Here is a 14,267-nt window from a genome sequence, read left to right as displayed (position 1 = left end):
GTTACAGTCAAAACCTAACATCTGAGGGTAGAATTATGTTTCCCCCTGCAATTATTCTGGTGGTCCCAGGTGAACTATTGTAATTGGTTCACCTGAACAAAAGCTTCAGACACTTTAGAGAAGGCACTAAGAAACAGTCAAAAGCCAGGCTATGGTTATAAATAAATCCCTGTGCCAGTGAGAGTCGGAAATTGGAAGAGTCATGGAGGGCTTTGTCACATTCATTTTTGACAGCTTTCCTCTTTTTTTCATCCTTTTAGACAGACTTGAACTTGGAGTGTTATCAATCTAAGCTAGAGATGCTAAAAGCAAGGCTGATACATCTATCTTTAAGAGCCAGCCACCAACCAATGTAGCTGAAGTCAGGCAGTTGTTGGAAATAGACACAGAGACTGTGTAGAGAGAGGCCTGGACACCAATATGTTTTAGTTATTGGTGTTGCTGTTTCTACTGCCTCATATTGTGTGTGAAATAGATACAATGAAGTGCCCTAGAGATTATCCAGTCCCTGTTCCACATGAGTGGTACCAGCCAGGTGAACTCCTCATTGGCGGGATTGTTTCTCAGATCTTTTATGTTGTCTATGAACTTTCATTCAAGAATCATCCCTCACATGATCTCTTTGAGGTTCCACAGTAAGGAATTTATTTTTTCACCCTATGAATCTTCTGAGCTTCTTAGCTGATAACCAAAACAAGAAAAAAAAAAGTGTATATGAGTGAGAGGATGCTCAAGAAAGCACATGGAGGATTGGTTTAATCCAGGGCCACTTATCCATCTCAATGTATTTCTGAGCATTCTGCATTCTTCTTTAATTATAGCAGATATGGACTTGTTCTCTCATCATGAGAGTTCTGTTTTAACAAAGGAACATGGAAGTGGAGATGAAGAGTTCGGTGTGTGGTTTTTACTTCAAGTAAATTCATTTGTAGCTGTTGGAAAACTCCCCGGAACACACATCCAGTGCTCCCCCGCCCAATTAAGACAATGTAAAGAAGTAAATCAAACCTACTTCAAAAGCTAGCATTACCAGATTTGACAAAACATGTGGAAATTGGGGGCATCTGTAACACACACACACAAACACACACACTATGCTTTTTCAAGAACTTCAGAAACTGGTAATGGTCATATACATTAGAGCAGAATGTGTAGCAAACCATTTGTTGCTGAATATGTCATATTGATTTAGAATGAGTAAAAATTCAGGGGTATAAGTTCAGTCTCCCAGGAACTGCAGAACTGAAAGTCTGAGGGAGAAATAAACACAGATTAAGAAGTTGAGGTTTAGACAAGACAATTTCCTCTTTTCTGTAGCTGTCTTTGTTCGTAAAATTAACAAATGGTCTTTTTACTCCTTGTTTGTTACTGATAACATAGATAACTTAGGGCACAACCCCATGCATGTTTAGACCAAAAGTCTAAGAAGTCCTACAACTCCCATTATCCCCAACCAGGATGGATGGTTGAGGAATGCTGGGAGTTGTAGGCTTTTTTCAGTCTAAACATGCACAGGGTTGCAACTTTAATGATTATTGGCCAAGTGCTTTCCTTCCATATATTCAGTGGTCGCTCAGGTGATTTTGTAAATATATCCCAAAGTCAAACAAACAAAAAAAAGAAGAAAAACGTTGTTTCTATTTTAGTTATTCATACATATACATATACATATACATACACATAAACACATATACACACACACACACACACACACACACATATATATATATATATATGCCCAGCATCATTATAGATACCTAGGTAGTGTACAACAGCATGATCAACATTGTACAATAAAAACTGTAAATCATCCTTATCCTAACCCCCATCAGACCCCACCCTCCAAACAGCAGTAGATACAATAAAAAGACTGACCATACTAACCAATTAAAAGTTTCACAAGAAATGTTTTGAGCTGGTGCTGAAAATATTGTGTTGTCAATGCCAGCTGCACCCCTTGTTGTTGTATATTCGGTCAGTCGCTTCCGACTCTTTGTGACTTCATGGACCAGCCCACGCCAGAGCTTCCTGTTGGCTGTCGCCACCTACAGCTCCCTCAAGGTCAAGTCCATCACCTCCAGAATATCATCCATCAATCTTGCCCTTCGTCGGCCCCTCTTCCTTTTGCCTTCCACTTTCCCTAGCATCAGCATCTTCTCCAGGATATCCTGTCTTCTCATGATGTGGCCAAAGGACTTCAGTTTTGCCTTTCATATCATTCCCTCAAGTGAGCAGTCTGGCTTTATTTCCTGGAGTATGGACTGGTTCGATCTTCTTGCAGTCCAAGGCACTCTCAGAATTTTCCTCCAGCACCACAGTTCAAAAGCATCTATCTTCCTTCGCTCAGCCTTCCTTATGGTCCAGCTGTTGCAGCCATAGGTTACTATAGGGAATACCATTGTTTGAACTATGTGGACCTTTGTTGTCAGTGTGATGTCTCTGCTCTTCACTATTTTATCAAGATTTGTCATTGCTGTCCCCCAAGAAGTAAACATCTTCTGATTTCCTGGCTGCAGTCAGCATCTGCAGTAATCTTTGCACCTAGAAAGACAAAGTCTGTCACTGCCTCCACTTTTTCTCCCTCTCTTTGCCAGTTCTCAATCAACCTGGTTGCCATAATCTTGGGGTTTTTTTAGGTTAACTGCAACCCAGCTTTTGCACTTTCTTCTTTCACCTTCGTCATGAGGTTCCTCAGCTCCTCCTCACTTTCAGCCATCAAAGTGGTATCATCTGCATATCTGAGATTGTTAATGTTTCTTCCAGCAATTTTAACTCCAGCCTTGGCTTCATCAAGCCCAGCACATCACATGATGTGTTCTGCATACAGGTTGAATAGGTAGGGTGAGAGTATACAACCCTGCCGTACTCCTTTCCCAATCTTAAAGCAGTCTGTTGTTCCGTGGTCTGTTCTTACCGTTGCTACTTGGTTGTTATACAGATTCCTCAGGAGGCAGACAAGATGACTTGGTATCCCCATACCACCAAGAACTTGCCACAATTTGTTATGATCCACACAGACAAAGGCTTTAGAATAGTCAATAAAACAGAAATAGATATTTTTCTGAAACTCCCTGTCTTTCTCCATTATCCAGCGGATATTGGCAATTTGGTCTCTGGTTTCTCTGCCTTTTCTAAACCCAGCTTGTATATCTGGCAATTCTCCTTCCATGAATTGCTGGAGTCTACCTTGCAAGATCTTGAGCATTACCTGACTGGCATGTGAAATCAGTGCCACTGTTCAATAGTTTGAACATTCTTTGGTGCTTCCCTTTTTTGGTATGGGGATATAGGTTGATTTTTTCCAATCTGTTGGCCATTCTTGTGTTTTCCAGATTTGCTGGCATATGGCATGCATCACCTTGACAGCATCATCCTGCAAGATTTTAAACAGTTCAGCTGGTATACCGTCATTTCCTGCTGCCTTGTTACTAGCAATGCTTCTTAAGGCCCATTCAACCTCACTCTTCAGGATGTCTGGCTCTAGCTCACTGACCACACCATCAAATCTATCCCCAATATTATTATCCTTCCTATACAGATCTTCCATATATTCCTGCCACCTTTTCTTGATCTCTTCTGCTTCTGTTAGGTCCTTGCCATCTCGGTTTTTGATCATACCCATTTTTGCCTGGAATTTACCTTCGATGGTTCTAATTTTCTGGAAGAGGTCTCTTGTCCTTCCTATTCTATTATCTTCTTCCACTTCCACGCATTGCTTGTTTAAAAATAATTCCTGATCTCTTCTGGCTAACCTCTGGAATTTTGCATTTAATTGCACATATCTCCTATCACTGTTGCCTTTTGCTTTCCTTCTTTCTTTCGCTTCCAGTGTCTCAGCAGACAGCCATCTTACCTTTTTGGTTTTCTTTTTCTTTGGGACCTTTTTTGTTGCTGCTTCCTGAACAATGTTGCAAACTTCTGTCCATAGTTCTTCCGGGACCCTATCTACTAAATCTAGTCTCTTAAATCTGTTCTTCATCTCCACTGCATATTCATGAGGAATATTCATGAGCTCATATCTAACTGATCTCTGGGTCTTCCCTATTCTCTTTAGTCTGATTCTAAATTGTGCAATAAGAAGTTTATGATCTGAACTCCAAGCAGCTCCAGGTCTTGTTTTTACCGACTGCATAGATGTCTGCCACCTTTGGCTGAAAAGGATGTAGTCAATCTGATTTTGGTGTCAACCGTCTGGTGAAGTCCATGTATAAAGTCGTCTCTTAGGTTGTTGGAAGTGAGTGTTTGTTATGCCCAGTGAGTTGTCTTGGCAAAATTCTATCAGCCTATGTCCCACTTCATTTTTTTCTCCCAGACATGCTTGCCTGTAATTTAGGTGTTGTTTGACTACCCACCTTAGCATTCCAGTCTCCTGTAATGAAAATAGCATCTTTGTTTGGTGTACTATCCGGTAGGTGCTGCAGATCCTCATAGAACTGATCTACTTCTGCTTCTTCAGCATCTGTGGTTGGTGCATATATTTGGATCACTGTGATGTAAAATGGTTTACCCTGAATTCGAATTGAGATCATTCTATCATGTTTTGGATTGTATCCAAGCACTGCTTTAGCCCCTTTATTATTAATTATGAAGGCTACTCCATTTCTTCTGTGGTCCTCTTGTCCACAGTAGTAGATCTGGTGGTCATTTGATGTGAAGTGACTCAATCCAGTCCTTTTCAGTTCACTGACACCCAAAATGTCTATATTTAATCTTGACATCTCCCCAACTGTCGTTCAGTCATTCAGTCGTGTCCGACTCTTCGTGACCCCATGGACCATAGCACGCCAGGCCTTCCTGTCCTGCGCTCTCACCTGGAGTGTGCTCAAGTTCATATTCATTCCATTGGTGATTCTATCTAGCCATCTCATCCTCTGCCGTCCCCTTCTCCTTTTGCCTTCAATCTTCCCAGGGTCTTTTCCAGAGAGTTTTCTCTTCACATTAGGTGGCCAAAATATTTGAGCTTCAGCTTCAGGATCTGTCCTTCCAATGAGCAGTCAGCGTTGATTTCCTTTAGGATGGACTGATTTGACCTCCTTGCAGTCCAGGGGACACGTAACAGTCTTCTCCAGCACCACAGTTGAAAGCGTCAATTCTTCAGCGCTCAGCCTTCCTTATAGTCCAGCTCTCACAGCCATACATTACTACTGGGAAAACCATAGCTTTGATTAGATGGACTTTTGTCGGAAAGGTGATGTCTCTGCTTCTTACTATGCTGTCTAGGTTTGCCATAGCTTTCCTCCCAAGGAGCAAGCATCTTTTAATTTCATGGCTACAGTCACCGTCTGCAGTGATCTTGAAGCCCAAGAAAATAAAATCTGTCACTGCTTCCATTTTTTCCCCTTCCATATGCCACGAAGTGATGGGGCCAGATGCCATGATCTTTGTTTTTTTTAGGGATGGACGAAAGTCCCTTACCTGATCCTGAAGCTTGCTTCGCGGTGGGGGGGTGGCGCTCCATCCCTCCCCCTGAAATTCTGGCCGGGGGGGAGGCACCCCATCCCTCCCCCCCTGAAATTCTGGCTGGGGGGGAGGCGCCCCGTCCCTCCGGCCGCGAAACCTCCTCTCCTGCCAGGAGCCCGGGACACAAATGGCGGCGGCCGTAGCTGCTGCAGTTTGCATCCCTGCAGTCAGCTGTGATAGGCTACGTAAATGTTTACATAGCCTATCAAGGCTGTCTTTAAAAAAAAAGCGTGTACGCAAATGGTGACGCCAATGGGCGCCACCATTTGCGTTCCTTATTTTGGCACGTGTAGTCTACGTAAACATTTACGTAGACTACGGCGAAAATAAGAAGAACGCTATTTGCATTCCCCTTATTTTCGCCATAGTCTACGTAAATGTTTACATAGACTACATGTGCCAAAATAAGGAACGCCAATGGCAGTGCTCATGGGCGCCGCCATTTGCGTACACGCTTTTTTTTTTTTCCAAAGTCAGCCGTGATAGGCTACGTAAACATTTGCGTAGCCTATCACAGTGTTTTTTAAAAATCTATCCATGATAGGCTACGTAAATCTTTACGTAGCCTATCACGTTTGTTTGCTTTTGTTTTTTTTTTAACTTGGAAATGGCGGTGGCAGCAGCCGGTCGGAAGACTGGCCGCCGCCGCCGAACCACCGCTGAACTGCCAGCAGAGCTGCCGCTGCCAGGGACATTCGAACAAGGTAAGTCCCGCCCCGAGGGGGACGGGGGGGTGGCAGACCGTTTCTCCACCAATTTCGGGGGGCCAAATGCGCTGGCATTCAGCATCCCCAAGATTCATGGAGAAATTCTCTGACATCCCTAGTTTTTTTAATGTTGAGTTTCAAACCAGCTTTTTCACTCTCCTCCTTCACCCTCAACAAGAGGCTCTTTAGATCCTCTTTGCTTTCTGCCATTAGGGTGGTATCATCTGCGTATCTGAGGTAGTTGATAATTCTCTCAGCAATCTTAATTCTAACCTGTGATTCATTCAACCCGGCGTTTCTCATGATGTACTCTGCATTAAGTTAAATGCAGTTGAACTTATTCTCTGTTCCTCCAATGTAGCATTTTGACCATCTTCCGACCTGGGAGTCCCATCTTCTGATGGTATAATGATATCTCTCTGGTTGTACTGATCCATTTAGTTTTCATGGCAAGAATACTGGGGTGGGTTGCCGTTTCCTTCCCCAGGGATCATATTTAGTCTGACCTCTCTGCCATGACCTTCCCGTCTTGGGTGTCCCTTCACAGTTTAGCTCATGACATCATTGAGGTGCTCCAGCTCCAGCACCACGACAAGGTACCAATCTCCTTACCCCTAGGAAGCTGCACCCCTAGGAAGAAGGTATTCCATAACCAAGGTGTCAAATGACAATGTTGTTCACGAAATACCACATTAGAGAGATGGCAGGTGGTATGTCAAAGGTATGGTGCATTAAACCAGTTAGAGGCAGAGATGACAAGGATTGTGAGATACTAGCTTATTGCATTGTAGATTTATTTCCCCATCTGAAATAATAAATTTAATCTACTGGCAGTGTAGTGACCAAGTTCTACCAACATGTCTTGGCCTTGGTGTTTGCCATAAAAGAGATCAATGAGAATCCCAAGATCTTGCCAAATGCCACACTAGGTTTCCACATCTATGACAGCTACTATGATCCAAGGATGACCTATCGGACTATGTTGGATCTGCTCTTTAAATCACGTAGATTTGTTCCCAACTATAAAGGTGAAGCCCAGAAAACCCTCATAGGCATAACTGGGGGACTTGGCTCTGATATCTCCTTCCGTATGGCGGACATCTTAGGACTCTACAAGATTCCACAGGTAGGATAAATGAATGGGGGTGGGGGGAAATTGCATTCTTCCCTTGTCATTCAGTGACTAATTTTGTGATTCAGAAGAAGGGAGAGGTATGGCTGACAGAAAAAAAAAAAATCTGAGGAAGTATACTATATTCTGATAACTCATGAAAAGTCAACCAGGAATGTCCTTGGCTAACTTTCACTAAATAGACAACTTCCTCAACAAATATTTCTTGCATAAAGAAGAATATGTACACAGAGTCTGCTCCTAACTTATCTATACATTATCTCTACATTTTGTTTTAGCTCACATATGGCTCATTTGCTTCAGAAAATATTCAGACAACTCAGGTCTCTTCCTTTTACCGCATGGTCCCAAATGAAACCCATCAGTATATGGGGATTATCCAATTACTTCAGTATTTCAGATGGACATGGGTTGGACTCCTTGCTGTGGATGATGATAGTGGTGAACATTTTTTGAAGGCCCTGGAGTCCTTGCTTTCCCAGAATGGAATGTGCTCAGCATTTTCTAAAAGAATTGTGCAACAAGCTCCTATGGATAACTTGAGTGAAATTTATGATATAATCTCAAGAGCTTTTGCACCATTCACAGATTATAAAACCAATATATTTATTTTGTATGGAGAATCATTAACCATTTCATGGCTGAGAACAATGATGTTTTTCCGAGATCCTAAAAATAAAGAAAGCATGTCATTTGGAAAGGTATGGATAATGACATCCCAGATTGATTTCATATCAACGGGTCTTGATAGGAATTGGGATTTTCAGCTATTCCAAGGTGCCATTTCCTTAGCGATTCACTCAAAAGATATACCAGGGTTCAAGGAATTTATTCAGATCATAAAGCCTTACCGGACCCAGGCAGATGATTTCCTCAAGGATTTCTGGGAGCAAGCATTTGACTGTTCCTTCCCTGACCCAGCAGTGCCAGAAAAGGTTAATGGGATGTGTACTGGAGAGGAGAGGCTGGAAAGTCTTCCTGCAGGTCTTTTTGAAATGCACATGACTGGCCACAGCTATGCAATCTATAATGCTGTCTATGCTGTAGCTCATGCTTTGCATGCCATGTCCTTATCTCAAACCAACCACAGAGCAATGGTGAGGGGTGGAAGTCTTGATCTTAAATCTCTGCAGCCTTGGAAGGTAATGTCTCCACCCCAACATCTTATTTCAATGGGTAGATTAGTACAAGTTAAGACTGTATTTTTCTTTGTCCTCTGTAAATAACTAGTGAAAGGAGTCGTGCACATTATGTACTAACAAAGTTGTGTCGGTTTTCATTTCCACCTCTAATAGGAGACTGAAAATAAAATCAGACTAAAATGTTTAACACAATGTTTTCCATTTGTTCCTCTTCCAACAAGCTCCACTCATTTCTTCATGACATTTGCTTTAACAACTCAGCTGGAGAAACAATATCTTTCAATGATAACAGGGAAATGGGAGGTGGATTTGACATCATCAACATGGTCACATTCGTCAATATCTCCTTCCAGATAGTGAAAATTGGAAGATTGGATCCCAATGATCAGAAAGGAAAGGAGTTCATCATTAATCCAGATATGATTGTGTGGCACAGATATTTTAACCAGGTATGGATACTGGGGTACTCTTGGTACACCATCTTTTTTTTCCAAATGTGATCCTAGGTTACTGGAAAACAAACAAACAAACAAAAAACTTGTTCTGCCTAACCTGACATTGAGATGGGTCATCATTCATCAAGAAGAAAGAAAGAAAGTCAGTACTGCCTAGTACAATGTGGTGCAGTACTGATGAAAATATGTCTAAATTATTTTTTTAAAACAACCACCACAACAACAACATAAGACTACATGGCCTTTCAAAGTTAATGAAGCATGTGCAAGAATCAGGTTGAATACTTACCATTCCATGCTCAAGTATGATAGCATAATATGATAGGGCTGTTGGTGACACATGTTTTCCCCACAGCCCCCCATCTACCTATATATGGAAAATGGTACTGGGGCAGAGCTTTAATGAATAATATATGACTTCATTCTGTCTTAAACATCTTTCCTGCATATGGATAGACGCTTCCTGTTTCTGTCTGCAATGAACATTGTCACTCTGGCACTCAGAAGAGAAGAAAGGAAGGAGAAAAGTTTTGCTGCTATGATTGTGATCCATGCCCAGAAGGGAAGATTTCCAACCAGACTGGTAGGTAACATTATACTCCAATTTTGCCACCATACAACGTTTGTTGATTCAGATGAGTTGGCACTGAAATGGGACCCCTTTCTCTTTTTCAGATATGGAAGACTGTTTCAAATGCCCAGCAGATCAGCATCCAAGCAAGAATAAAAATGGGTGTAGAGCAAAAGCTATACATTTTCTGTCTTACAAAGAAAATTTAGGGATAGGTTTAACTTCACTTGCTGTTTCTTTCTACCTGATCACAGCTTTGGTGCTAGGCATTTTTCTTAAGCACAAAGATACCCCCATAGTCAAAGCCAACAACCGGGGCCTCACCTACACTCTCCTCATCTCCCTCATGCTCTGCTTCCTCTCCTCATTGCTATTCCTCGAACAACCTGGGATAGTGACTTGCCTTTTCCGACAACCAACTTTTGGCATCATCTTCTCAGTGGCTGTTTCTTGTGTTCTTGCAAAAACCACCACAGTTTCTCTTGCATTCAGAGCCACCAAGCCTGGATCTAGGTTGAAAAAATGGGTGGGGAAAAGACTGGCCCATTTCATTGTCCTTCCATGCTCCCTTATTCAAGGAAGTATTTGTGTTCTGTGGCTGGCAACCTCTCCACCATTCCCTGATTTAGACATGCACTCTATAACTGGAGAAATCATTATGGCATGCAATGAAGGTTCAGTCATCATGTTTTATTTTGTATTGGGCTACATGGGCCTCCTGGCCACCTCCAGTTTCATTGTGGCATTCTTGGCCCGCAAGCTACCTGATAGTTTTAATGAAGCCAAGTTTATTACATTCAGCATGTTGGTGTTTTGCAGTGTGTGGGTCTCCTTTGTTCCCACCTACCTCAGCTCAAGAGGAAAAAACATGGTGGCAGTGGAGATCTTCTCCATCTTGTTCTCCAGTGCTGGATTACTGGGTTTCATATTTTCCCCTAAATGCTACATCATTGTGTTGCAGCCTGAACTGAACTCCAGGGAGCAACTGATAATGAGAAAACTTTAAACAATCTGTCTGTTTTCCTGCTATTACCCTGTTAGGTGTTTATAATGGGTGGTATCCAACTGTGTCATTCTGTTAGTGCAAATACGATTCCACTAGTGGAAACTAGTTTCTGGACTATGCACAAAAGAAGAACCCAGCTAAAGTTATGCAACCTGTTCTAAACACAAGAACTAACTTGAAATGACAACAACAGCATCAATACCATAAGGATGGTGATAATGCCAATTTATATGACTCTGTACTTGAAAGAAGCAGGTGGAAATAATGATCAGTGACTGCAAGGTCAAAAATCAGTTATGAGAAATGACTTCTCACAAACTGTGAGAAATGTAACCCATACATGGATTTGAATTAAAATGTTACATCTTTCTTTTGCTGCCTTCACTCAAATGTGGACAACTGTTTCAAATGCCCAGAAAATCAATATCCAAGCAAGGAATGAGATCAATGCATTCCCAATGTTATATTTCTGACTTATGAAGGAACTTCAGGAACTAGTTTAGCTTCATTTGACATTTCTTCATCACTGATGACAGCTTTGGTGTTAGGCACTTTTATTAAGCACAAAGATACTCCCGTAGTCACAGCAAAGAACTGGGACATCACTTATATACTCCTCATTGCCCGTCTGCTCTGCTGCTTCTCTTCTTTGGTATTCCTTGGCCAACCTGGAAAAGTTACCTGCTTTCTCTGACAACCAACTTTTGCCATCACTAGCTGTTTCTTGTGTGTTGGCCAGAACCATCACTTCGGTTGTAGCTTTCATGACCACCAAACCAGGAACCAGCATGCAGAGATGGGTGAGCAAAAGACCCTCCAACTCTACTATCCTTTTCTACTGTCATATTCAAGCAGGAATTTGTGCAGTATGGCTAGCAACTTCTTTCCATTCAGAGATGGACATGCACTTTCTGACTGAATAAACCATTATGAAATGTAGTGAATATTCAAACACAGTGTTTTATCTTCTCCAGGGCTAAATCGAACTACTTTCCATCTTTAAATTCACAGTGGCTTTTCTTGCCAGGAAGTTGCCCAGCAGTTTTATTAAAGCCAAATTTATCACATTCACCAAGCTGATGTTCTGCAGTGTTTGGTTGTCTTTTGTTCTGACCTACCTGAGCACGAAAGGGAAATACATAGTAGCTGTGGAGATCTTCACTGTCTTAGCATTCAGGGTTGGTTGACTGGGTTGTATCCCTTCTCCCCACTGTGTTACCTCATGACAGCTTGAGGTAGACCCTATAGCCTTTCTGGGTTTGGATGCAGGCAGGTTGTGTTGCTTCTGCCCACCCTCACTACCACCCCCACCCCACCCCACCCCCCACACACCATAGGCTACAGCCCATAGGGAATGAATCAAGAATGGTAGTTAAAAAAAAACTCTATGCATTCTAATACATTCTGTTTGCTCTTTGCACTGAGAAGTCTGTCTTGGCATTTATGAGAGAATTATGGGGAAGATTATTGGGGAATTAATTATCAACCCCATGGTTAAAACCACAAACTAACCTTACTCAGTTGTCCACTTTATTTCTCTCATGCCCCATAGAGTTTTGCAACCTTTAGACCACTGCTGACTGCCTTTGAGGGCCAAACCACATGCTCATAAATTTGAGCACCATTTTTTTCTTGGTAGAAAGATGAGGTACAACAACATGGTAGTCTGATGCCACCATCTGCCTGATTTGGTGGGATCAGTTCCAGTTCCTGAGGCCTGATGATGTGGACAAGATGCTTGCAGTAATACGACCAACCACATGCCCTTTCGATGCCTACCCCTCTTGGCTGATGAAAGCTAGCCAAGCAGGTATGACTGGGTGGGTCCAGGGAGTGTTAACTGCTTCCCTGCAGGAAGGGGTAGCCCCTGCTGTCCTTAAGGAGGCAGTAGTGCGGCCACTCCTGAAGAAGCCCACTCTGGACCCAACGGTATTAGACAACTACTGCCCAGTTGCAAATAACCCTTTCCTAAGGAAGATACTTGAGAGGGTTGTGGCTAAACAACTGCAGGCACTTTTGGAGAATACTGATAATCTAGACCCATTTCAGTCCGGGTTTCAATCTGGTTATGGAACTGAATCAGCCTTGGTCACCCTGATGGATGACCCTTATCGAGAGAGAGACAGGGGGAGTGCAACCCTATTAATTCTGCTCGACCTCTCATTGGCTTTTGATACCATTGACTATGGTATCCTCCTCGATCAACTCCATGGGATGGGTATCAGAGGAACTGTGTTACACTGGTTCCGGTCCTACCTATGGGGCCAATTTCAGAGAGTAACATCAGGTGACTATTCTTCAGCCCCTTGGCAACTGAGCTATGCACAGGGCACCATCTTGTCCCCAATGTTGTTTATGAAGCCATTGGAAGCAGTCATTAGGGGATTTGGAGCTAAATGCCATCTTAGGGATGTACGAAAGTCACTTACCTTTCACAGATTATGTTGATGGTGAGGGGGGAGGCGTTCCGTCCCTCCCCCCGGAATCCTCGATGAGGGGGGAGGCACTCCATTCCTCCCCCTTGGAATCGTCCGCGTCCGGCTGTGCTCTGCAGCAGCTCTGCGGAGCAGCCGGCCAGGCCCAGCCAGGCCAGAGCCGTCCGCAGCTGGATGTCCGTCTGCAGAGGGCTCTGGGGAAAAAAAAAATGTGTACGCAAATGGCGGTGGCTATGGCCACCGCCATTTGCGTTCCTTATTTTTGCCATCTTAATCTACGTAAATATTTACGTAGACTAAGAAGGCGAAAATAAGGGGAACACAAATTGCGTAGTGGATGCTATTTGCGCTCCCCTTATTTTCGCTGTCTTAGTCTACGTAAATATTTACGTAGACTAAGCCCAAAATAAGGAATGCAAATGGTGGCGGCCATAGCCGCCGCCATTTGCGTAAGCCTTTTTTTTTTTTTTTACCCAGATGTTTTAGGCTACGTAAACACTTATGTAGCCTATCACGTCTTTGTAAAAAAACAAACAAAAAAAACAACTGCAAATGGCGGTGGCGGCAGCCGGTCGGAAGACCAGCTGCCGCAGCCGCCACAACCACCGCAGCCACCGCCACCTGGAAGATCGGTAAGTTTCATCCTGGGGGGATCAACGTGGGGGTGGGGGGGCAGGCCGTTCCACCACGGAGTTCGGGGGGCTGAATGCACTGGCATTCGGCCTCACCGAGATCCATGGTGGAATTCTCTGCCATTCCTAATCTGTATGCTGATGGCATGCAGCTTGATCTCCCTGTGACATCTGAATCGAGACAGGCTGTGCAAGTCCTGGATCAGTGTCTAAACTCAGTAATGGACTGGATGAGGGCCAATAAACTGAAGCTGAAACCTGGCAAGATGGAAGCCCTGTGGGTGAGTGGTTCCCGAGTCTGGGAGTTAGGTGCATTGCCTGTTCTGGATGGGGTTGCACTCCCTCTGAAAGATCGAGTTCGTAGTCTGGGGGTACTCCTAGATCCATCACTGTTGCTGGAGGCCCAAGTGGCCAACCTGGGACCAGGATACCGGAGAGAGCACTTTCTTATTTACCAACCAGCCCATAGGGATGTATGAATCCCACTCACCTGTCCATTCTGGGGCATTGGCAGTGGGGAGAGGCGCTCTATCCCTTCCCCTGGAATCCTCCCTGGCCAGCTCTGCTCCATGACAACTCCGCGGAGCCACCGGCCAGGGCCAGCCGCAGCTGGAATTCCGGCCACTGCTGGGCTGCTGCGGCCACAAATGGTGTTGCTTCTGGCGCCTCCTGAAGATATTGTTATCATGAGAGGCTTTCCCTCAGTGACCAGCCGCAGTTTATTATG

The 14,267-nt window shown here is 43.6% G+C and overlaps 1 protein-coding gene and 1 pseudogene across 1 annotated transcript; both read left to right on the top strand.

Annotated features, from left to right (window-relative positions):
• Nucleotides 1-420: 420 nt before the first annotated feature.
• On the top strand, nucleotides 421-7,302 carry LOC146342888 (vomeronasal type-2 receptor 26-like; annotated as a pseudogene).
• Nucleotides 7,303-8,737: 1,435 nt separating this feature from the next.
• On the top strand, nucleotides 8,738-10,473 carry LOC146342887 (vomeronasal type-2 receptor 26-like). The gene is made up of 3 exons (XM_084808057.1): nucleotides 8,738-8,890; nucleotides 9,353-9,479; nucleotides 9,572-10,473. The coding sequence occupies exons 1-3, from the start codon at nucleotides 8,738-8,740 to the stop codon at nucleotides 10,471-10,473; spliced, it is 1,182 nt and encodes a 393-aa protein (XP_084664183.1).
• Nucleotides 10,474-14,267: the final 3,794 nt, after the last annotated feature.

This window comes from Heloderma suspectum, chromosome 6, assembly GCF_057233095.1.
Source record: "Heloderma suspectum isolate Gila_16-S chromosome 6, 16-S_ref, whole genome shotgun sequence".
Lineage (NCBI taxonomy): Eukaryota > Metazoa > Chordata > Lepidosauria > Squamata > Helodermatidae > Heloderma > Heloderma suspectum.
Note: the sequence above shows the minus strand (reverse complement) of the source record. Positions and strands in the feature narration are given on the sequence as shown.